The sequence below is a fragment of the Tympanuchus pallidicinctus genome, unplaced genomic scaffold (assembly GCF_026119805.1).
Source record: "Tympanuchus pallidicinctus isolate F22 unplaced genomic scaffold, pur_lepc_1.0 scaffold18, whole genome shotgun sequence".
NCBI classification, from domain to species: Eukaryota; Metazoa; Chordata; class Aves; order Galliformes; family Phasianidae; genus Tympanuchus; species Tympanuchus pallidicinctus.
Genome location: NW_026294699.1, coordinates 9,214,661 through 9,238,747, shown reverse-complemented (window position 1 = coordinate 9,238,747; position 24,087 = coordinate 9,214,661). Strand labels below are relative to the sequence as shown.

Sequence of the window (24,087 nt, the reverse complement as noted above, 5' to 3'; positions counted from 1 at the left end):
TTTTGGGGTAGGATGGGGCAAAGCCAGCACTGCTGGGGGAAGGAGTAAGTGCTGTGATGTGAAGCTTAGTGCTTGGAGCACCATATGGCAAAAAACCTGCTTGCAGGGCAGTGTAGAGGGCAAACAGCCCAGCGTGGGTACAACACGCTGGCCACACAGGGGCTGGGGCAGGGCTTGGCCCCTTCATCCTCACCAAATATTTGGTTTCCAACCACTCAACTTTCGAAGTTGTCTTTCTTCTGTAATAACCCCATCCCCCCCCTCTATCCCTCCAATCCCCCCCGTGAACACCTGCAGCTCCCTGCCAGCACCAGGAGAGCAGGAAAAACAAGGAAACCAGGAGCAGCATAGGGGTAAAGCCACGGTGAGGGGGTGGAAGCTGGGGGGGTGAGGGGGTCCTTCTGGTGGCACCTTGGAAAACTTGGACCGGAACAGGGGCAGGAACATGAGCTCAGATGCAGGCAGGGATGTGACAGGGACACAAATCAGATCTAGGCAGGGATGTGATTGCAGGGATGCAGGAAGGGCTGTTGGTGGGGATGCAGACAGGAGCAGCCCTCCTGCTGTGCCGCTGTGTCCCAGCACTTTTCTCCACGCGTCCCCAAGAGACCCACCCGCCCCTAACAGCCCCATTTCGGCAATACGGCCTCCGCAGCCCCGGTACCAACACGCTGCCTCTCCATCCCCGCGGTGCTCACGTTCCAGCGGAGCCAAATCCCCCGGGAGCTGCGGAGGGGGGAGGACGCTCTCATTATCCGGCTCTTGCCGTGTCGGAGGCAGCTGGACCGGCCGTGCATTAATAGATTACACAGAGGATTTGGGCTCGCTGACAGCAGCGAGGGCAGAGCTAGCAGGAGGCGAGGCCAGCCCGGCTTGCTGAGCCGCGGGGACAGACGCAGCCCCGCGCCCTCTGCCACCTCTTCCAGCCGAGGTAAGTGGAGGGCTGAGCCTTGGCACTGGGATGGATGGAGCGGGGATGGGGACGGTTGTGATCCTGGAGAGCTGTGGGAAGGCCGGAGAGCAGGGATGCTGCTGGGCACTGGGTTCATCCTCCTCCTCCCGGCTGTGCCGAGTGTTTCTCCCAGGGATGCTCTGCGGAGACACGGAGCTGCTGAGCTGTGCCCTGCGCGGGGCTGAGCTGGGATGGGGGTGGATGAGGGATGGACGGAGGGTCGGCCCCGGTTTGGTCTTCACTGTGGGCTACCAGAGGGTGGAGAGGGCACAGCCTCGGCGTTGCTGGGGTCATAGTTGGGGATGGGCAGGAGGAGCCGTCCTCTTGTGCCATGCATCCCTGCGGTGGTGAAGGGAGCTGGAGTCGTGGCAGTGCTCACAGCTCATGCTGTGCCTCAGTATCCCTATCCCACCCCGCTGTGGGTCAGTCTCTCCATGCAGTGCAGCAGGATGTTCAGTGCTACCCATACCCCCACCAGCCCTCCCCACATCCACAGGGCCGCTGTCTCTGAGTGATGCTTGGTGCCACCAGGAGTGAGGCTGAGACTTGGGAATCCCATTGCGGCCCCATCTATCAGCCTGGGGGCTGCAAGGCAGAGCTCCACTGCTGGGAGCTGAGCCATCTGTGGGGCCATGCGTGGCCAAAATCCATCCTGGCCCTCACTTAGAGCCATGGCAGGAGAACAATGTCCCCCACCTGGACAGCCTGTTTGTTATTTGCACTCAAATTGCAGGCAAATGCAGGCTCTCAGGGCAGGGTTAGTGTGAGCTCTCAGGCTCCATGTCACACAAGGCACTTGTCCCTGTGCCACCACGGTAAGCACAGCCCTCACCTCCAGCCAAGGCACCAAACTCTTCCCAAAAGCTCTCGGGGCCGTGGGTGGGATGGGGAACATGGGGACGCTCTGCCTTCCAGCCCCGACCGAGCCCCAGCGCCATGGATGAGTGGGACCTGCCCCAGTGGAAGAAGGAGGTGGAGAGCCTGAAGTACCAGCTGGCCTACAAGCGGGAGATGTCCTCCAAAACGATACCTGAGTGAGTGGGCACAGGGCAGGGAGCGGTGGTGTGATGGGGGCTGAGATGGGCAGAGTATGTGGATACTGGGCTGAGCACTGCCACAAAGCCATGGAGGGAAGGGGGGGGTGGCCAAGGAAGGCTCTGTGACCGCTGTGCTCTCCCTGCAGGTTTGTAAAGTGGATAGAGGATGGCATTCCTGAAGACCCCTTCCTGAACCCAGAGCTGATGAAGAACAACCCCTGGGTGGAGAAAGGGAAATGCAGCATCCTCTGAGAGCAGGTGCTGTGCATTAACACTGAATGTACACTTTTTTTATTAGCTAGCTTCCTAATATGACTAACTGAAACACTCAACCCTCATCTCGTCTTATTATTTTAGTAGTAGAAGTGTTTGGTTTTATAGGGGCAGCTGGGGAGGCCTACATGGGGTAGATGCATGGGAGATGGCAATAGCAAACATTCCCTGGGACAGGGAGGGCTGCCTCTTGTCCTACCCTTTCTGTACCCATGAGCAAGTGCTGTACTCATAAAGGGAGAAAACTTTTATACAACGTTCTCAGTGCTTTTCACTACTCTTTTTGTATACTGTAGGCTCTAAGCTTTTTGCAGCACAGCAGGCACAATCTGCCAACAAAGGGTTTATAAATGAAATAAACGTGACGTATTGACGTATTTTGTTAAGTTTTATACTTTATTATTATTATTTAAACAACACATATAAAAAAAACCAAACACATCAGCACCATCCCTCGCCCCATGTGAGAAGTCAACTCGTCCATTCCCTCTGTCACCCCGACTGCTACAGCAGGTCCCTGATGTAGAGGTTCCTCCGCACAGCGTTGGACACCCCCTCGTTGAAGCGGAACCACACATCACTGCGCCCCACAGCTTTGCCCATTTGGCTCTCGATGGCATCGTACTCTGAGGGCTGAGCTTCTGCAGGGCAGGGTGACACAAAGACCTTTCCCATTGCACCTTCATGCTGCTGCACCCACCCCCTCCACACAGCCCCTCGTGCAAGGTGGGGCTCCCCCAGCCCAGCGTAGGGGGTGGTACAAGGGACCACCCCATCCCTCTGCCACCTACCTGGGACTGGAGCTGATTGCTGCCGTGGGATTGGCCGCCCAAAGAAGTCAGTCTCGGGCTGTAAAAAACAGAAGCAGCAGCAGTCAGGGTTGCCCTATAGAACCTGGGTGCAAAGCACACAGGCAAATAGGCAAAGAGAAGTGAGAGAGGCAGAGCGCAGCTGCAGGAGCCTCTCCTTGCCCACAGTAGGCTGCTCATTGAGCCATTCAAAATCCCATGATGGGAGGAAGCCATGGGGCAGGACCCGCATGCAAATCCTGCAGGAAGGCCTTGGTAAAATGCAAACAACATTCAAAAACCTGGAGGAAAAGACAAACTGCGATGTTTGCTTTGCTGATGGGCAGAGCCCCAGGTTCAGCCCAGGACATGGGGCAGGGGCACAGGGCTTGGCTGCAGCAGGGCAATCTGCAACCCTAGAGAATGTGAGTGCTTTGGACTGCACTGAAGGCACCCAAACTCCTCCTGACTTTGCAGACATGGGTTGCACCACATGCCCACAGCTCCCTGCAGGACACCAGTATCTCCAGGCATAGGGCAGCTGCAGAGCTGCTGGTAGGTAAAGGCCACTCCACCCTCACTAACACTAATTAAGTTCTCTCTGCAAGGAGTGCCCAACTGTCAGCTATTTTATAACACTTCTATTAACAGAAAAAAAAAAAAAAAAAAAAAAACCAAAACAGCAGCAACGGAGAGGAAGAACAATGGAACAGCACAAGTTGGTAGGGAAGGAGATGGGGCAGGAGTGTCCTGGGGGTGTCACAGCCCCTCACCTTGTCCTGCACCGCTGCCCTCTTCACGATGTGCTCCAGGCGCTGCTGATGGTTGTGGGGTGCTGCTGGTCCTCCGGCCCCCATCTCCACATCCCCCATCTCTGCTGGCTCCTGCAGGGAGAAGAGCTCTGAGCACAGCCTCTGGAGGTACCCAGGAAAGGGAAAAGCCCTCAGAAGTGTGTGTGTGTGTGTGTGTGTGTGTGTGTGTGTGTGTGTTATGGATTACGCTTTTTTGTGTGTGCTATGGATAAAAAGCTTACTATGAGTCTATAATTTGCCACCTATCTGGTTTGCTGTACCTCAAGGACATGGGAAGGATCTGTTGTCAGGTTCAGCTCCAGATGAGCACAAGGCAGCACCTGGGGCATCCTGCATGGGGACTGCACATTGGCACATTGTAAACAAGAAATCCCCAGAGAGGGTTCTGTGCCAAGGGTGTCCCCAGAGAAACTACAAGAACCATAGAATCATACAAGGGTCTCCCAGGGACCAATTATCCCCTGGCACCAGGCAGGACAGGCAGAGCTACAAGGGCTGAGTTGGAAAGAACCTCTAAATATCACCTGGTCACATTGCCTGCACTGAACAGGACTGCCCACAGCCCCATCAGGTGCTCAGAGCCCAGGCAACTCAGGGAAGATGTGTACAGGCAGGGAAAGTGAAATTCCCTCCTCATCACTGATTGAGAAAGGGGAGGGTTTCTGAGATTTAACTCTGAGAGAATGGTCTTTTTGTCCTGTTTCTGGGTTAGCTGCTGTACTGCCCTGCAAGCCCCCAGCAGATGTGGGGTGAGGGGGAGGGACAGGGGGGTTAATCCTGGATTTCCATGTGCACAGCACAAAGCCTGCAGCTGTACCTCTGCTGCCATCCACGGGCAGAGGCACTGTGTAACCCCACACACCTTCCAGCTGTGCCCACCCCCAGACTCCTTTTGAGGTCTCTGCTGCTTTTGAGGATCCCCTCAACAGCTCTAAGGACTTGATTCATGGCTGGACTCAATGATCTTAGAGGACTTTTCCAACCTTAACAATCCTATTTATGATCCCACTGCCCACTTGCACCCCAGGCCAGGGCCTGCAGGCGCTGTACCCCCCAGCAGCCCACTCCCTTCCCCTCCCCACCTCGCTGAGGTTCCGCGCCTGCAGCACTGCCTCAGTCCTCCGCATCTTCTCCATCTCAATCTCATGGGCAATGAGCTGCTTGGCCTGGTAGGTGAGCTGCTTGGGGGCTGGCAGGTCAGGGAACCTGCATACGTCCTCCACATTCCTGCAGGGAGGAGGGGAGAACGTCAGACCCCCGTGAACAAAGAACCAACACTGGGCACAAACGCACAAATCAGCAGGGCAGATTGAGCTCAGTGGGACTTGCTGCCCCATCCCCTTGCAGAGGGGTTTAAACACAGCAAGATCTGACTTCCAGCCCTGTCCTCTCCCCGCCCCAGCATGGGGGAGATGACTCAGTTTCCCCATTGCTGCCCTCTCCAGGTCAGCACAGTTAACATCAATGTGCAAAGACACCCAGCAAATAGCATAGGACATGCAGAGCTGTGCTGCCCCACAGCTCAATGACAATCCCGAGGAGATTATGTGCTTTTCAGCTCGGTTTTAGTGCAGGAACAGGAAATCGCACAGTGTGCTGAGCAGATTGCCACGGGAAAGCCAAAGTCACAGCACTGCAGCTCAGGCTCCAGCAGCAGTGAAACCCTTCCCATGAGCTGCAGACTCCGCTGAGCTGAGCGTGCCATCGGATGGCTTTGCACTTGTGACAACTCAGAGCAAACAAGAGGTGTTGCTGCTAGAACAGCTCTGCTCAACACAGCATGGGGTGGGCTGAGCAGTGCAAGGTGGGCAGCACAGGGAGGCCATGCCCCCACCCCAGCAGTCCTGTGGGCGTTTCTGTGGGGAAAAAAAAAAAAATAACTCACTGTTCTCTAATTAGATACAGCTGCTTGATTTAACAGAGGCTAATTTTGTAATTAACTTTGTAGCAGGAAGACATTAGCATTGCTCCCAGCTCCGGTCAGGTCTGTGCTATGTCACCAAAAACCCAGGAGCGTGTACAGCTCTGTGGGTCCAGCACAGCAAGGAGTTGAGCAGGGCACTGTCACGCTATGAACACACAAAGTCAGCAAATAAACCCAAGGCTTCTAGTTGTATTTTCATCCCCACGCAACTCCCACCCTGTGAACACCCAGCAGCCTGCAGGAGCAGGGCCAGCACCCACAGCACCCTGCCTACCCCATCCTTGCTAACTGAGCACACAGGTGCTCCCGGCCTGTGACACCCCGGGTTTCTTGCTGTCAGCCTCAGCCCCTCCACTGCCAGCTTACAACCACCCTGCTGAGAGCCAAGGACAGCTGCCTCCTTTCTCCCAACTTGATTAACAGCAGCACAGCCCTGCCTTGGCGCCAGCCTGCCAATGACCCAGGGGAGAAACCAGCCAACCCAGGGGGCACAGGGCTTTTCCTTTAAAAAAAAAAAAAACAAAAAAACAGCCCCAAAATCCTCTGTGAAGGTTATTTTCAATCCAAATGCCCTCTCGCAACCCTTGGGACTCACGGGTCGAGCTTGTAGACATACTGGCCCTCAGGCAGGCGCTCCTGGTGGTAGGTGAGGTTATAGGCTAGCATAGTGCTGATGAGTGCTGCCAGCTGCTGTTTCTCCTTCAGGCTGTAGAGCTGTGTGTTCACCTGGGGGGAGCAAAGGGGTGAGAGCACAGCTCATCCTGAGCAGTGTCCCAGCATTAAGATAACCCACAGCAGCTTCTTGTCTCAGTGAATGAGAGCAGACAACGAATATCCACAAGGATCACAGTAGGAAGAAGGAAAAGTTTAGCTCCCTATACACCCACAGAGATCAGAGCAGGGAGAAGTTTTGCTTCCTATTTGGGACACTTAATAGGGTGCAGAGCAGGGGATTCTCCTCCAGCAGCCCATGGGGGACACGCACAGAGGTACAATGGGGCAAAGGCACAGGACTGCACCCAGCACGGGGCCCCAAAGTCCTCACTCACACCGAGCCCCTAACCCCATGTGCAGGGGTCCCAGCGCCACCTCCCCTCCAAATCTGCAATTTCATGCTAACCCCAAATATGGGATTTAGTATTGCATATAGCAGCCCTGCCTGGCTGCACAGAACAGGGGCACATTCTAGGCTGGGAGCCACTCACAGAGAACACAGGGGAGCACTCACCGGCCGCAGCTTGGGTGCGATGATATCCAGCAGCAGGCAGAGCACCTCCAGAACAAGAGACTGCTGCCCAGCACGGCTGCGGGCGCTGGGTGTGATCCCTGACACCATGGACACCATGAGGTTCTGCATGTGGTTCAGCTTGGCTAGGGCCTACAGAAAAGGATGGGAGAGAAGAAATGGCTCAGCCACGTCCCCAGGAGGAATGAAGCACCACCAGCACTGCATATTCCTAGTACTCACCTCATGATGGCTGCTGGGGTAAGAGAGCCGGGGGATGCTGGTGGCTGCAAAGAGCAGGTGGAATGCCACGGGCAGGAAGGGCAGGTAGCGCATCAGCTGGAAGCTCTGCCTGTGCAGCACAGCCCTACTCAGCATGTCAGAGAAACACAGCCATTCCAGGGCTAGGCACACCGAGCCAAAACTGGAGTCCCTCAGCTTCATATTCAGGAAATTCTCATAGAGACCCTGCAAGTGGCCAGGCAGTGGGATCAAAGTCAGTGGGATTTTGAAAATCCCACTGAACTCAGCCCCAGCACCTTGTACCCCATCCCCAATCAGTAAAGGAAACAACTCGCATGCCCAGCTTTCCAACCTGGGCAAGCTTCTCCTGCTCTCCTGAGGAGCTGGCGAGGTGAAGGACGCGGTGGAAGCGGTGAGAAGAGGCAGTGAGGGCTGTCCTCACACCAAGGTGTGACAGTTCATCCTCATCTGCCAGCAGATGGTTGGGCAGCGAGGGATCCATCCCTATGTGGTGCCTGCAGAGAGCAGGAGGGACAGGGTGAGCACAGACTGCCTATAGCTGTGGCTGCCCCATCCCTAGGGGTGTCCAAGGCCAGGCACTAGTAGCCCTGGGCACCCTGAGCTGGTATGGGGCAGCTGCTTTAAGGTTGGAAAAGCCTTCTAAGATTACTAAGTCTGACCACCAACCCATCCCCACCAACCCATGTCCCTCAGTGCCACAGCTCCACAGTTCTTGAGCACCTGCAGGGACGGTGACCCCACCACTCCCTTGTGCAGCCTGTGCCCAATTACTAGGTGCATCTGGAACGTACAAATCTGCTGAGATAGAGCCTGGCCTCCAGGATGTTTCAGGCTTTTCAGCTGCAGCTTCTGAATAAAGAGCCCACAATGCAGCATGTGCCAGCCAACAAATTCCCCTCTTACCTCTGAACTCGTGGGAGCTGGAATATCTCCTGCCAGATGGAGAAGAGTCCCTTGTTCTGATCCTTCAGGCCAATCCTCATTGTCTGCACCATTCGCACATCCAACTCCTTCTGGCCTCGGCCATGCAGGAACTGCAACACAAGACACAAACATATAATACAACCACAGAATCATTGTGGTTGAGGAAGACCCTTAAGATCCGCAAGTCCAATACCAACCCAACCCACTACACTCACTCACTCCCCACATCCCTCTGTGCCACATTTCCCACAGTTACAGAACACTTCCAGGGATGGTGATCCCACCCTTTCCTTGGGCAGCAGTGCCAGTGCCCAGTCACTCTCTCTCAGAGAAGAAATGTTGCCCAGTATCCAACCTGAACCTCCCCTAGCACTACATAAAGCCATTCCCTCTTGTAACCCTATTGGTGTCACCTGGGAGAAGAGGCCAACCAGCCCTTGCCACAACCTCCTTTTGGGGTGTCATAGAGAGCCATAAGGTCTCCCCTGAGCCTTCTCTTATCCAGGCTGAACCATACCAGTTCTTTCAACCACTTGTGCTGCCTCCCCCCAGCCCCTGGCACTACACATACCTGCAGGGTGTTGATGCATGAGCGGATGTCATTCTCTGTTTTCTCACACAGTGCCAGCAGTGCTCCCATGTCCGCCCTCATGCCCTGCTGCTGGGCAATCTGTAGGAGAAGGGAACTGAGCACTGCTCCTGGCCACGCAGCCATGCAGGGGGCAGTGCTGGAGCTAATCCATACCTCCCCAAGGCGCTGTGCCAGCCGGGATGGGGCTGTCCGGGGGAAGCTGAGCAGGAATGCCTGCTGCCGCAGTGGTCGGAGCGCAGGGACATACCTGGCACAGGGACAGAGGGTGGTGAGGGGCTGGCACTGCTGCCTAGGGCTGTGGGCTCCCTGTCCCTGGAGGTGCCTGAGGCCATGGATGGGCATCCTGAGCTGAGGTTGAGGGAGTGGGGCAAAAGGGGAGGGCAGCCGGCCTATGGCAGAGGGTTGTGGCTGGGGGGGCTGCGAGGTCCCTTCCAACCCAACCATGCTATGGTTCTATGATTTAATGATCTACAAGGCCTCTTTCAATCCAACGAGTCCATGGTTTTAACAAGCTCCCATCCAAGCCAACCACCCTACAGTCCTATGATCTTTAGGATCCCTTCAACCCAATCGTTCCACAGTTCTAATAAAGTAGCTTCCAACCCAATCACCCTATGGCTCTATGATCTTAAAGGTTCCTCCCTGCCCAACCATTCCAAGATTCTATGACACCTGAGCCACCCTTAGGGCTGGTGTCCCAGCTTCTCTCCTGACACGCACTGGTCATTGCAGATGCAGATGACAGGCCGCAGCAGCAGGCTGCCCTCTCGCCTTCTCCGTCGCCCTCCGCTTGCAGCCACCTCACCCTCAGGTTCCTTGCTGTTGATGATGTTCAGCAGCACAGTGATGGAGGCCTTGGGAGAAATGAAGGGACAGAAGCGAGTGCTTGCTGTTTAGAGTAATAATTAAGCAAATGATGGCCAGATGTAAACTTGAGAAATGGGCCCATATGAACTTAATGAAGTTCTACACAGCCAAGGACATGGTGCTGCAATCCCAGGAAAAGAATTCATAGAAAGCAGCCCTGCAGGGTAGGACTTGGGAGTTCAGTGGATGAGAAGCCAACTATGGGCCAATAGTTATCCTGGCTGCATCAATAGAGAGGAGGCACAGGCTGCCTAGAGTCGTGGTTGCCCCAGGCCACAGCTAGACCCAGGGCAACCTGAGCTGGTGAAGAGCACACAGCCCATGGCAGGGGGGCTTTGGGGCCCCTTCCAACCCAACCACGCTGTGATTCAAAGACATAAGCCCAGGTGAGGACTCACAGTGGGCGCGCCGTCGATCTCGTCGATGATCAGGCAGTTGGGTTTCTCCTCAGCACCCAGCACTGACTTCATCTGGGTGGCAGCTTCAATGCGCGTCTTGAAGGTCTCCGGGCTGCGGTCATCACTGTGGGACACCAACTCAGCTCAGTGCCACTCCAGCGTGACCGTCCTCACAGGGTCGTGCTGGTATTCATCTCACCTGGCATTCATCTCCACCACATTATACCCTGCATGCTGTGCAATGACATGTGCCAGCGTTGTCTTCCCCAGGCCGGGCGGACCACACAGCAGGGCCACCTGCAGGGAGAGAGGGCATGGGGAGGCACGGAGCAACCACAATGCCAGGAGGACAGCTCTGCCTTTAGCCCTGGTTGTAGAGATGCTGGGAGAAGGTCACCATGGGAGGGAAAAATAGAGCAGGAGCTCCCAGAAGTGACAGCTGTCCCAGCTGGCATCACTCGTGCCTATCTGTGTATTTATAGGACAATATAAAAAGGTGCACAAAACCCCTTGAAGAATTATACTCCCACGAGACTTCCTAGTATCTATTTTTGCTTCCCTGTTTTTTTTTTGTTTTTTTTTTGTTTTTTTTTTTTAATAATCTTTCACCAAATGCAGCAAAGCTGTAAAATGGCCTGTTATCTCTGCTTCTTTTGCTCTTTCAGCATTCCTGCTCTTTTCTGAGTGCAGAAGCACTTGCCCAAAGCCATACCATGTTTGTCCATAGTGAATGAAGTCAAGTCCAACCTCTGAAAGGCTGGGGCTTCTTTCCTCTACCAGCCCATCTAATATGGCTGGCCCTGTTCCCCTCCCCTGGTGTGATGCTATAATAAGATGATAACAGCAGGGTAGCAAAGTCTTCATCTACAGCAAATGAGAACAAGACCAAATACAGAAGCCACAGATACAGAAATGAAAGAAAAGAGCTGCTTACTTTCTTAAGGCCTCAAAGAGGTAGGGACTTCTAGCAACAGATATCCTCACCACCACTGCCAACCCTTAAATGAAGCCTTAGAAGGGGGTGGATCCTGGCTCTACCCCTTCCAGTCACTCAGGTACATTGCATGCACCTGAGCTCTCCTGGGTTGGCCCTGCCTTCCCACCAGGTGCTCAATCACTGTTTCAGGCCATGACTTAGCATTTCTGCTACACGTGGTTAACATATTACTCAACTGAAACAAAAGATTAAACAAAAAACAACAGTAAAAAAACACGGCGTATTTTTAAATGGGAGGCATGGAAGAAGATTTCTCCTGGATCTGTACTGGAAGAGAAAGGACAGACACTGCTCCTGTCCAGTGCTGGGGTCTGGGGGACACTATGTGGATGTGCTCTGTGCCCTGCCCTGCTCACCTTGTACTTGGGCCTCTTGTGCTGGTCCAGCTCAGCCTCCAGGATCTCCTCTGTGAGCTGTGCCTTTGTTTTCCACTTGTTCTGTGGCTCCTTGGGCTGCTTGAACGAGGGGTGAGCCTCAGCCCCAGGCTTTGCCTTCTTCACGGGCTTCTCCTTACCAAACACCACTGTGTCCCAAAGCTTCAGCCACTTCAGCAGGCAGCGGTTTGTGTACTGAGCAGCAAACAAGAATAAGAGCCATCACTAATGAACCTCACAAGGTTCTGGGCCAAGGGCTGGATGAAATGGAAAACCCAACCACCCACAGCATTAAGGAATAAAGCAAACATCCCCCCAAACCCTGCTGACCCCAGTAGCTCACATCATCACTGAGCAGCTCTATGTAGCGTCGGGGAGCAAACTTGTCCACCCAGAGGCAATGGGGAGTAGGTTCCTCCTCAATCATTTCCCCAGGCTGCTCTGTGGCCTCATCACTGGTCTCCAAGGAGCTAAAAGTGTGAACACAAGCCATGTGGCAGAAGGAGGCAGAGCTGGGAGCTCACCCCATGTCCTCCAGGCAAGAATGCTGCAGGCAGATACGGATCCCACATCCAGACCCACTGCAGCATCTCACAACCAAGAGCGTGGTGAGGACAGGAGCTGCCCAGACCTCACCTGTTTATTATCTCCGTCAACTGCTGTGATGCTTCCACAGCTCTCCTCCGATGCTGGGGCACAAATAGGGCGAGAGGGGTGAGGAACGCTCCACCAACCCATGATGATGGGTGAGTGGGGCCAGGGGCTGTCAGGAAGGAGCAATACCTCTTCATACACTTGTTCCTTCAGGTAGGAGAAGGGGACTCCCAGCAGATGGAGTGGCCGGTTCCAGCCCACAGAATCACAGAGCTGCGAGGAACAGAGGAGTGCTGATGCTCAGCACACGTTCCATGTACCATCAGAGCTCCTGAACTGGATGGAGGTCTCCTTACCTCCATCCCTATCTGGGAGGGATCGTCCTTCACTGCCATGAAGACCCTGGTGCCCTCACTGGATGTCACATTGATGTAGTCCCCCAGGACAGGCGGGCGCTTGAGGACACGCTTTGGGTTCTCAGTGGGTGGTGAGCTCTGCAGGGGACCCAGGCCACTCACCTCCAGCTCTGGGCTGGGAAATGCCAAGCTGTTTCATCAGAAGGTGAGAGAAGGAGCAATCAAACCCCATCCATGGAGATCCCGCAGCATCGGTAGGCAGATGTAAAGCTCAGTGACACAGAGACACAGGGCCAACCTGGCAGCACGGGGACCACGGGGTGATGCTGAGCCAAGCACAAGCGTGACAGCATCCTGGAGGACATCTGCGTCCAGCTCACCATCCCCACCAAAGTTCAGCTTCTTCACAGCTTCCAGCCGCTGCCTTTTTGGCTTTGGAGCTGCGCGAGACACAGAGGTGGGAGAAAGATGAGAGACACGGCACAGAGCAAAGCCCAGAGCAAGCTGGGATGCAGCAGGGAGCCACAGAGTGCTCACATCACCAGTGCAGCAAAACCTTACTGAGGGCCACAGGGGACTCTGCAGGCAGTGAGGGCAGTGGGGATGCGTGCAGGGCACATTCCTGGCTCCTCTTCCTGGCACTGGGTCCCACAGCCAGGCCAGCCTCCTCCTGTGGCTGCTTCCTGCTGCGGAACTTGGAGACTTTGGGGCCAGGAGGGGATGGGTAATCTGGAAGGGAGTGCAGGGTGGCAGAGGTGGGAAGGGACCTCCGGGTGCCTTCAGTGCCACCCTACTGCAGCAGAGACAATCAGAGCAGGGGGCCAGGTGGGTTTAGGGTAAGGGTTATAGTTAAATCTTCAAGAAGAACCCACAGCCTCCCTGGGTCCCTGTGCTTTCCCACTCGCACAGCCCAGCACTGCTGCCTGATGGGACCTCCTGCACTCCGGTTCGTTCCCAGCGCTTCCGCTCTCACCACCGAACAGAGCCTGGTTCCACACTTACAGTCACGGGTGGGATCCCCGAGCCGCCTCCTCTCCGAGCCGCTCGGCACAGCTCCCGGTCCTCCCCCGTGGTTCCCCCCGGCAGCAGCGCACGACCCCAACCCCCGGCTGCGCCCACCCGCTCCCAGCAGCATCCAACAGGCCTGGCCCCCCCCGCGCACCTTCCAGCTCGGCCAGCACCTCCAGCTCGGCGGCGAACCGCTCGTTGAAGTCATCCTCGTCCCCAGGGCTCTCCATCAGCCGCGCCGCGCACAGGAGCCACCCCGCGAGCCCGAGCTTCCGCCCGCCGCGCCGATCGGAAGGGCTAACGCTGATTGGCTGCGGGGCGCGGCTCAGCAAGCTGCGTGCTCTCTGATTGGATGCGAGGAGAAGGTCAGCAAGCGGTGGACGCGCTGATTGGCTGCGGGGCGATCCGCGGCTGGCGCCGAGGTGACGCGTTGCGACGGCTGCGCTCCGCCCGGCGGAGCCGGGGCCGCGCCGTAGGTGGGCCGGGAGCGGGGCCGGGGCGTGGGGCTCCGGGAGGGCTGCGCGGGGCCGCGGGAGCGAGCGATGCGGGGCTGCGATGCGCGGTCAGCCCCGGCCCATCCGGCCCCAGCCCCGCCGCTGTCCCCGCAGGGCGCTCGCCATGGAGCCGGGCACCATCGACAACCTCTGCATCCTGTACCAGAGCCCTGACTTCATCGTGGTCAACAAGCACTGGGACATCCGCATCGACAGCAAGATGTGGTACGAGACGCTGACCTTGCAGAGTCAGTTGAAGCACCGCTTCCCCGAGCTGGCAGACCCCGACACATACTACGGCTTCAGGTGAGCCCCCAGCCGCGGGCCGGGCCGTGCATCAGTGGCCGAGCGGCCGCGGTGCTCCCTCACGTCCCTCTGCTCCAGGTTCTGCCACCAGCTCGACTTTTCCACCAGCGGGGCCCTCTGCGTCGCACTCAACAAAGCGGCGGCAGGAAGCGCCTACAAGTGCTTCAAGGACCGCCTGGTGACCAAAGCCTACCTGGCCCTGGTGAGCTCAGCGCTACCCGTACAAGCTGGGGGGTGGAAGGGAGTGAGCCTGGGCTTGCCCTGCAATCCAGTTTTGTCTCCTGTAGGTGAGGGGTCACGTTGACCAGAGCCACATGACGATCCGCTATGCCATCGGCAAGAACACAGCAGAGGGCATGACCCACATGATGTGCATTGAGGGGACAGAGGGTGAGCAGCACGCGTGCCCTGCTTGAACCCGGGGAGCTGGGCAGGGCTGACCCCTGGATCTTGTTGCAGGCTGTGAAAACCCCAAGCCGTGTCAGTCGGAGCTGATTGTGCTCGAGCACGGGTCTTACAGCGGAGATCCTGTGACCAAAGTACTGCTGCAGCCGCTGACAGGTGGGGCTCTGGGGGGGGCTCACGTGGTGCATGTGTCCATAGCTCAGGGTGGGATCTGTGCTTGCAGTATTGGTGGAGCAAAGCAGTCCAGGAGGGGCTGGCTGAAGCTGAGCTCATGGACTTGAGTTCTCCAATTGGAGAGACACCAATTAGAGGGACTATCATGGGGATGCCAAGGGGGGATTTGGTGAAACCCTGTAGCCCCAGTTACTGCTCCCTCCCAGGGCGCACCCATCAGCTCCGGGTTCACTGCAGTGCCATCGGCCACGCCATCGTGGGGGACTTTACGTACAGCCACAAGAAGGACAGCGGTCCATACCGCATGATGCTGCACGCCTACTACCTGCGCATCCCCACCAGCAAGGAGCTCATCGAGGTCTGCACGCCTGACCCCTTTGTCACAGCCATGGATGGCAACTGGGTGCCGCAGCACATTGTGCGCCGCCTGGACGAGACCATCCAGGAGCTGAAGGACAAGGCAGTGCAGAAGGGGGACGTAGGGCAAAGCCAGCAAGCCGTGCCTGGGGATAAAGAAGAGGAGGCACTGAGCAAAGCCAAGAGCCTGGAGCTGGAGGAGCAGCGTGTGCAGTGCGAGCAGTGGTTGGCTGAGTGGGCTCTGGAGTGAGCGCCGGCCATTTCCACGCGTTCCCAACCCTTTGCTCCATAGTTGTCTGATGGGTTCTGGCAGCCTACCCCCAGAGCCCAGCACTAACTCCACATCCACACTCTCCATAGGTTGTGGTTTCCCTCACCTCTGGGTCTGGGATTAGGCAGTTTTTAGCAGCAATTAGGATTGGTTTCTTTTTTTACCGTGCCCATCACCCACTTGGCCACCGGATGCCCCTTTCCTAATTGTGTGCCACAGCAGCAGTCAGTGTGCCACGCACCAGCTTAGAGTGACCCTGGAGCTTTGCGTCCCTGTGCCGGGGCAGCGCGGCTGTGCCATGAGTGTGCTGGATGCACCCACAGTCCCACAGCACTCGGGTGCTCAGTGTGCCCTCCGTGGGCTCTGTGTCCACTGCTCCATCCCACCGCAGTCCTCAGTGCAGGAGGTGGGATGACCCCTCCTTGCTTATTGCCCATGAGCTGGGACTGCGGCACAGCCTCACCACCCATCTACTTGTTTTTAAAGGTTTGTTGAAGATGAGCAAATTGGTATGAAGAGATTTTAAAGCTTTTTTTCAGATTTCTATGGAACGAATCTTGTCTTTTAGCAGTTCTGATGGTCCCAGAGATGCACGTATTTTTAGTACTTACCTTGTATTAAAGCAGCCAGCATCCCCACGCTTTTTTAAATAGATTCTCCTTTTACTAGCATCTCCCTTTTTTCCTAGGTGTGGAGGCAGCTCTGCTGAGATGGATCAGAGGACAGACGGGGGGGTGGCAGGGGCTCTGGGGATCAGCAGGGCTGGCTCCTCCCCACCAGAGCCCATCCCCACCTCCAGGTGTGCCCAGGGAGCGCAGGCAGCCACAGGCACTCCCGAAGCTGTAAATTAACAGCACTGAGTGTTTGCCAAAGAATTACTGTCAGGGATGTGCCGAAAGGCCGAAAGATTACGGGTGACATTTGCTGCATCAGAGCTGGGATGTGCCCCATCTGTGCAGGAACATCCGCATGTGGCTGCGGCCACAAGCTGGGGACACTGTGCCCTCAACTGCCATGGCAGCATGTGGACACTGTGCCATGGGGATGGTCACAGCCGGAGCACTGCGTCCCACAATCCCGCACTGTGTTGCACTTTGAGTGATATTGCAGGAGCCAACCCTAAAGCTATTGCCCACGGGGCAGCGCTGCCCACATCACCTCCACGCGGCGTTCGCTGCATTTTGTGTAGATCCACTTTGTGCACGTGAAAGCTTGGGAGGGGTCATGTTTGGGTATTTGTGTGTTTCGTGGTCTTCTGTACCCCTGGTAACAACCCTTATTTATTGTGTATTTGTGGGCATTGCCATAGTAAACCATCTCTTCCTGATACTCTTCCTCTGTGGTTCTTCCTTTTCTCAGTGCTGCCCCAGTCACTGTGGGGCCAATGCAATGCCACGGACTGGGGCTGGTAGGAATGAGCCCAAACCAGTCCAGCAAGACAGCCCCACACTCCAACTCGGCCAACCCAACCTGTTGTGTCATCATCACACTCTCATCCTTATCCAGCTGAAACCCCACAGCTGAAACCAGCAGGGTCATCCATCCCACAGCCATCCCGATCGGTGACCCTGTGCTGGTAGTGAAGGTTTGTGGGGCAGATGCCACAGCCCAGCCCTTCCCCAAACCTCGGTCACCTCTCACCTGTCCCATGCTGTGTCCCCATAGGGTTCATGGTCCTCTCTTACGCAGTTCTGCCCTGGGGACATTTTCCATCCCCATTACCCCGATTCCAACCCTTTCATACTTCCCTTGACATTGGCATTGGTTGAGCTCCCAAGTCCCTGAGGCCATGAGGTGGGGGAGGGTTGGGGCTTCAGATGTCACCCAATACTCCATCCCCTCTGTGTGCATGCCTTGGGGGGGCTCAGCCCCTCTCCTCCCCTGACAGCACAGCACCAAAGCCATACCTTGATGTCAGCCAGAGGGCAGTGACAGCGCCAGCGGCTGGGACTGTTCCAAAACAAAGCAGCAGAGGTGGAGGAAAAGTTCCTCCAAATTCCTGCAGAGTTCAGAGCTCTCTGATGAGGACAGGTGGGAGCAGTGCAGCCCTGCACTGTGGTTGTAGGGACAAGCACCATTTCTTAATGGCACTTTAACACCATTGCTGAGGTTGGCATGGGTGGAAAAACAAAGAACAAAGGGTTTGTGTGCATCCTTCAGGTTGTGAAGATTTTAGGGTTACACAGCAGCTGCCCAGGAGCATCCCCACAGCTGGGTGGCATGCAGTGTCCCCACCTCACTGCCACCAACATCCAAAGGACCCCCAGAAAATACCAGGGGCCACTTCCTGTGATGGACCCTAAGGCAGTTTTGGGGCTGGATGTGAGCTCTGAGTAGGGTGCCTGTGGCTGCCACCCCACAGTGGCACCCCAGAACAAGGGCGAGAGACTGGCAGAGCTCCCACATTGCTGTCCCCCAGCTCTCTCCTGCCAGGGCTCAGCACAAGGCACACAGCACGCATTGGGTTCCCAGCATCATTGTCACCATCTGGGTTTGTGCTGCATCCCCTTGGTCTCCCTTCCTTATTTTTAAATCCTTTCTCTCCCAGTATGTGCTGGATGGCATCACAACAGGCACTCATAAAACAGTAAGGAAGGAAGCAGACTGCCCTTGAGATGCATTCCCAGGTAACTCAAAGGGCTCTCACTGGCTGAGGGGCACTCTGTCCTCATGAGGAGCTGCAGAACCAGCAGCTGTCATTCCCTGGCCTCCAAGTTCAAAGTGACCCTTTACATTAAAAAAAAAAAAAAAGAGAGAGAGAGAGAGACTTTACAAAACAGAGTTGAGAAACTGCTTCCGTCACACCCCATCCTGCAGCCCCATCCCCACCCCACACAGATAAGGGCCGTGCTGCTCCGCTCCCTCTGCTCATCCCTGGCTGCAGGCGACTGCAGGTGCAGGTAGGTGACAAAGCCGTGGGCAGAGGGTGGCCAGAGCTGGGTGGGATGGTGGAACGGGATGGGACTTAGTGGGGAAATGATTTGCAGTGACCCCAATTGTGCTGCATGGTGCTGATCTCGGTTCTGGAGCAAGGATTTATTTTCTAGGGGGGTTTATAACAGCGGGGTTGGGGTACAGGGGGTGCACCCCTGGTGGAACTGCTCACCATTCTATTGGTGTGCATCTGAGGGGTCCCAGTGCGAGAGAACTCATCACAGAGCCCACGTTATCAATGGGCATGGAGTGAAGCCTGTCCTCTGCTCTGCAGGACTCAGCACCCTGCGTGGGCAACACCAGGCTCAGCTCCAGCTCCAGCAGCACAAGGAGGCACCCAGCACCAGACTCCCAGCACAGGCAGCATGGTGTGGGCAGCCCCTACCCTCCGTGAGTGCCTCTGCCCCCAGACCTGCTCCCAGCCCACAGCTGGCACTGTGCTGGGAATGGGAACACGCACTTCTCCCAGCTCTGGGGCATCACTGCTCTCCCTCTAAGCTCATCTCCATGGTGTCCAGGTTGGGCTGCAGGGTGGTTAAGAACTCCGCTCTCTTCACACAGCGTTTACCAAATGTTATTCAATTGACAAAGAAAACTTCCCCAGGCTGAAAGCTGGAGCTGCTCCAGCACAGCCCCTGTATGCACACTGCTGAACTTTTCACAACACCATTTCATTTTGTTGCAGGATTTCCTGTTGCCCTCATGCAGGCAGCATTGGTGAGTCACTGAGCATTGATAAATGGCTCCAAACCAACAGGGCTTTAAGCAGAGTTTGGGGCTGATGTCCACCTGCTCTCCTTTACTGCATATCAGGGACAATTTCATCTCTGAAAGAACAGTTGGGCACTGGCACTGCTGCCCAGGGAAGTGGTGGGGTCACCATCCCTGGAGGTGCTCCAGAACCATGGAGAAGTGGCACTGAGGGACGTGGGTTGGTGGGCATGGTGGGATGGGTTGGGATTGGGCTTGGGATGCAAGAGGTCTGAATGATTCTATGATTCCATAATTCCCCCCAGGCCACTCTCCTCCTCGGTGCCATCCTTGCTGCCACGGAGCCATATGCTGAGTGAGTGTCGACCCCAGCACAGGGTGCAGAAGTGTTGTTTGCTTTGGGCGTTGTGTTTCTTCCCATGTGCATCATGGGCTCTGTGACTGGCACTGGGCTGGGGAAGATTTAGAGCCTGGCGCAGCCAGTTCTGGTTCCAGGTTGGGTTTCAGCCTTATCCTCTTCTGTTGTAGCACAAACAAAACAAAAATTCTCTTTTTATGGGGCTGGCGCAGATACAATGGGAGATTCTGGACTCCAAATCTGGGCTCCACTGGCTTCTGTCTTACTCTAAGCCCAGGGCATTGCCACTGCCCTAGGGCACATTCGTGCCTGCGTTCTGCCATGCTTCATTTGTCACCCATCTCTTTGTCATCCACCTCCTTTGTCACAGCCTCGGGGTGCTGGTGTGCACCATGGAACCAGGCACCATCATTGCTTTGCACCCCAGTATCCTGGAGCACCTGAAACTCTGCCCCATGCTTACGGGTGCCCAACAGAATGCTGTCAATGCTGTGCTCCTCAGGGGCAGTACAGTATATGGGTAAGGAGCCCAGCGGTGGGCAGGAGGGGAGGTGTTCCCTTCAGAATGCTGAGCTGTGCTTTTTGCAGACATCCTTCAGGCTGGGATTTGGAGACTCTGCAACATTTGGGGCCACTAGCACTGGCTTTGAACCAGACCACGCTGAGCTTGGTGGATAAGGTGAGCCAACCCTAAATGTCCCATATGTCAGGCCAGCCCACAGGCATGGGGCCCAGCATCCTGAGGAACTCAGATTCCTCTGCCCTCCCTGGCAGGCAGCACGGGAGGCATTTGCCAGGAGCATCGCAGCCACCTACAGCACCCAGGGATGGGAGCAGCGGCAGCAGTCCCTGATCCTGCTGACAGCCATGGCAGCAGCATCCCACCCCCGGCCAAAGCGGAGCGCAGACCAAGAGATGCCAGCCCCAAATGCACCCTCCCCGCCTGCAGGCTGCATGCAGGAGCCCATCACCACCCGTGTGCTCTCTGAGAGCATCCTGCTCCTCGACTATGAAAGCCCCGAGCAGTTCTACCTCTGCCTGAGTGACAGCGTTCTGCAAACAGACCTAGAACATGTGCTGGAGCAGCCACTCACCACCGAGTATCTCTGGGTGCTGAAAAAAAGGCTACAGGAGGTAAGGGGTGAACCAGGGCACGTGCAGTGGTGCAACTACTTGGGACGGGGAAGTCAATTCTTGCTTTAATATAGACACCACAAGCATCCTTGACTTCCCCACCCCTCTTTGCTGAGTGCAGGTGTACCCCACCGGGATGCCAGATGCCCAGCTCCGGAGGCTGGGGCCGCTGTCCCGCCTCTACACAGTGCAGGAGCTCAGCCAGTGGCAGGTGACCTCAGCAGACACACTCTGCGCCCTGCTCAACCCCTCAGATGGCAAATGGAGCAGCGCCCAGGTACCGAGGGGCACAGGGACAGATGCAGGAGAGCCCAAACGAGGGCTGCTCTGAGCTCGTGTCTGTGCCCAGCTCCTGTGGGAGCTCACCCCCCCATCTCCTGGAGCCCAAGGCACAGGGGTTTTGTAGTGCGTTTCTGCCAAATACATTTTCCTCTTCTCGAAGCACGCAATGCATGAACTGTGTTTTCCAGAAGCAGCAGCTGATCGCAAGGTTCCTGGAGTTGGGGGGCAACCTAACAGGGCCCTTGCTTCAGCAAATTGGTGGGATTTTCCTGTGTGATCTGAACGAGGAGCAGATTGAGAAAATACCTCCAGAAGCAATTGGGTAAAGCACTCTATAGGGATGCTCATCCATCCTGCAGGATGCCTGGGTCATGGGAAGAGAGCAGGGGATAGCAGGTCCACCTGGCTCTGCAATGGTCGTGTCCCACTCTGGGCCGCCAGTGACATGGGTGGGGGATAACTCACACATCCCCTTGGCCATTGGAAGGGCTTTGGGTGGCACCCCCTGCTCTGACCTCCAAACCTCCCTTCCCTCAGGAGCGCTGGAGTACTGGACATTTCTTCCTGCTCTCAAAAGAAAAAGGACCAATTCTACAGCAAAGCCCAGCAGGCCTTTGCCAGCCAGGCTGGCACCAAGGTGTATTACCTCCAGATGCGGCCATATCTGGGTAGGTTCTTCAGCCTTCACTTTCTGTAGAGATGTCTTCCTTGGCTGGAAGGCTGGCCATAGTCAAGAACTATCCAACAGCCAGCAAAGCCCTTCCCTCAGTGTTGGAAGTGTTCACATGAGTTCAGGTGCCCTGGGTGCTTTCTTCAAGGTGGAGCTCCAGCAGAAGACCTGAAGGACTTGGCTGAAAATGGCGTCAACATGGACATTGACACCTTTCTTGCCCTAAATCCCAATGAACTGCAGGTATGTTCCTGCTGTGCTGTGTGCTGCTGTTATTCCCATGGCAGGGGGGTTGGAACTACGTGATCTTTGTGGTCCCTTGCAACCCATGCCATTCTATCATTCTAAGTTGAGAGCTGAGCTATGGGTTCAAGACTTCAGTGTCATCAGATCACCAAATCTCTACTTCTAACCTTTCAAAATTTTCTTTCATAAGTTATTACTCGTTCTGCATACCCTTTAAAAAAGCATTTTCAGGCAGTGTCAGCTATGAGCCTGACCAAAGCTGTCATACGTGCATTGCAGAAACTCAGCGTTCTGGATGTCAAAAATTTGCTGGGGGCAAACATCCAACAACTGAAGGGAGCTGAAAATCAGACTGCTGTGATGTGCTGGGTCAAGAAACAGTCCCAGCAGGAACTGGACCAAATCCTGGGAATCGGCCTGCAAGGGGGGATGCGGGAGCCTCCCCCCACAACCACCCCTTCCCCCCTCACTGCTGCCCCCACCCCTATAGCCACCAGCAGCCACCCCACTAATCCAAACACCAGCCCCGAGGCCCCCACCCCAAATACTGCAAGCCCAACCCTCCCATACACCGCCCAGCCCAGCACTGCTGTCACCACCATCACCTCCACCCCAGTCCCCAGCTCCATCACCCCATGCTTCATCCACCAACCCACCACCTCCAAATCCCCTGCTGCCACCCTCCTCACCACCATCCTCACTGCTGTCAGCCCCAGGGCCACCTCTCCCAGCTCTGTTCCACCCCCAGCTGTCACACACAGTGCCACCACCAGCACTGATGTTCCCAATCCCACAGGCACCATCCGCAGCACTGGGACCCCACCAGTGTCCCCAGCACTGGGAGGTACCACCGGTCCAGCTCCTGCCCCCTGTAACACCACCACCCCAAGCTCCCCCTGTGCCCTTGTCCCAAAGCCCACCTCTGTGCCTGCTGCCACCACAGCCACAGAAATGAATCCCCTCTCCCACAAGCCCACCACCCCACTTAACAACATCACTGCCTCCACCCAAAGTATCAGCTCTTCAACGAGCAAGCCTACAGCAACCATTTGCAAGACTGGTGCTCCTCCAGCACCTCTCGACCCCTCTTCCACCACCTCCAGCAGAGAGATCACCAAGAAAGCACCAGTAGATGTGCCAGAGACACCCAGACCTCCACCTGGTGGATACATTAATCTGCAACCTGAATCTGGTAAGGTTGGGAACTGGGAAAGGCTGAGGGGCCAACATGGGGGCAAAAGTCTCACCAACAAGCAGCAGCTGATCTGCTTTTTTCCTGGCTACATTCAATAGTGGCATGCTATGCACAAGAAACCCCAGGTAGTTACAGCGTGTCAGGTAGCACTGTACCTGCACAGGGCCTGACAACAGCTGTTCTGCAGCATGCTGCCTTCAGATCCTGCAAGTGTTGCAAGCTATAGCTTACGGCACCTCATCACACTTTGAGTGCACAGCAGCTCTCATCCACTCTGCAAAACAGCTGGAGTAAACCCATCAACGTCAGTGTGCTGCACTGTTTTTCACAAAGGACTTAAGAGTTCCATATTTTAACTGCACATACTGCTTTTGAATAGTGAAAGCCCTAAAGTCTATAGTCCTGTATCCCAGCAGAGCTGCACTCATACCTTTACTGACTCAGGTTTACTTCTGCACTAGAAAAAATAAGAGCAGACTCAGTTCTCCTGACTGTGATACAAGGTGATTTTTGTAGACAGGATGCAGAGCAGTGCCTGAAGGTGCAGGGTCTGGCCGATGTCACACACACACAGACCCCCAGGGCATCCAAACCCCAAAGCAACTCTCCTGCCCCAAGTGCACACATGTGCTGTTTGTGTGGATAACTCAATCCTTTCTCATCCCTGTTCTCTAGGCTCAGGATCCAGGGTGTCCTCATGCTTACTCCACATACTGACCACAGCCATGGCAATATCCCTGCTACAAGGGCTTCTCTGACACTGCACCTCCAGCACTGCGCTCCCGAATCCCTCCTCCCACATTCATCATCCTGCAAAACGATGCTGGCAAATTTCTGCCTGAAAAGTAGAAACCCAGGGAAGGAGAAGAGTTTGTCCTTTTGATTCCAGCAAGGAAAGCTCATTTTGTTTTGAATCTGGAAAGTGAAATGAGGACAGATGATTTTCCATCCCAAAGCAGCAGGTACTTCACAAGCTAGCTGCTCTATACAATTATCAGTTAATATTGGCTGATCCAGCACTATTTTAATGCTGACAGTGGGCACAGTTCTACCAGCTTTATTCACACTGGGTGCTGTTTTGCTTCTAAGCAGTCCCACAGTTAAAAAAAACAGTGGGAAAACTCAGGGACTCGAACTGCTGGCCCCTGAAAGAGAGGTGGAACAC

The 24,087-nt window shown here is 55.6% G+C and overlaps 4 protein-coding genes across 5 annotated transcripts; 3 read left to right on the top strand and 1 right to left on the bottom strand.

The window, feature by feature from the left end:
- Positions 1-676: 676 nt before the first annotated feature.
- Positions 677-2,632, top strand: GNG13 (G protein subunit gamma 13). Its single transcript, XM_052680187.1, has 3 exons — positions 677-931; positions 1,868-1,986; positions 2,136-2,632. Exons 2-3 carry the CDS (start codon positions 1,889-1,891, stop codon positions 2,239-2,241), a joined length of 204 nt encoding a protein of 67 aa, XP_052536147.1. The 5' UTR covers positions 677-931; positions 1,868-1,888; the 3' UTR covers positions 2,242-2,632.
- Positions 2,627-13,673, bottom strand: CHTF18 (chromosome transmission fidelity factor 18). 2 transcript variants are annotated; one of them, XM_052680185.1, is made up of 22 exons: positions 13,540-13,673; positions 12,939-13,106; positions 12,676-12,817; positions 12,378-12,567; positions 12,211-12,294; positions 12,064-12,116; positions 11,771-11,897; positions 11,410-11,622; positions 10,256-10,353; positions 10,057-10,180; positions 9,512-9,645; positions 8,945-9,038; positions 8,771-8,869; positions 8,179-8,309; positions 7,607-7,769; positions 7,255-7,479; positions 7,015-7,164; positions 6,382-6,512; positions 4,945-5,089; positions 3,824-3,934; positions 3,054-3,111; positions 2,627-2,903 (listed from the first exon to the last, which is right to left on the bottom strand). In XM_052680185.1, the coding sequence occupies exons 1-22, from the start codon at positions 13,613-13,615 to the stop codon at positions 2,767-2,769; spliced, it is 2,853 nt and encodes a 950-aa protein (XP_052536145.1). In that variant the 5' UTR covers positions 13,616-13,673; the 3' UTR covers positions 2,627-2,766. The 2 variants fall into 2 exon arrangements, with proteins under 2 accessions (XP_052536145.1, XP_052536146.1); XM_052680186.1 differs by lacking the exon at positions 12,939-13,106.
- A 202-nt stretch (positions 13,674-13,875) lies between these two features.
- RPUSD1 (RNA pseudouridine synthase domain containing 1) lies at positions 13,876-16,197 on the top strand. Its single transcript, XM_052680205.1, has 5 exons — positions 13,876-14,185; positions 14,264-14,387; positions 14,473-14,575; positions 14,645-14,746; positions 14,971-16,197. Exons 1-5 carry the CDS (start codon positions 13,941-13,943, stop codon positions 15,369-15,371), a joined length of 975 nt encoding a protein of 324 aa, XP_052536165.1. The 5' UTR covers positions 13,876-13,940; the 3' UTR covers positions 15,372-16,197.
- A 2,494-nt stretch (positions 16,198-18,691) lies between these two features.
- On the top strand, positions 18,692-23,849 carry LOC128079234 (mesothelin-like protein). Its single transcript, XM_052680209.1, has 12 exons — positions 18,692-18,716; positions 19,012-19,043; positions 19,343-19,392; positions 19,766-19,915; positions 19,984-20,074; positions 20,170-20,529; positions 20,651-20,806; positions 21,000-21,133; positions 21,349-21,479; positions 21,630-21,724; positions 22,007-22,919; positions 23,598-23,849. Exons 1-12 carry the CDS (start codon positions 18,692-18,694, stop codon positions 23,678-23,680), a joined length of 2,220 nt encoding a protein of 739 aa, XP_052536169.1. The 3' UTR covers positions 23,681-23,849.
- Positions 23,850-24,087: the final 238 nt, after the last annotated feature.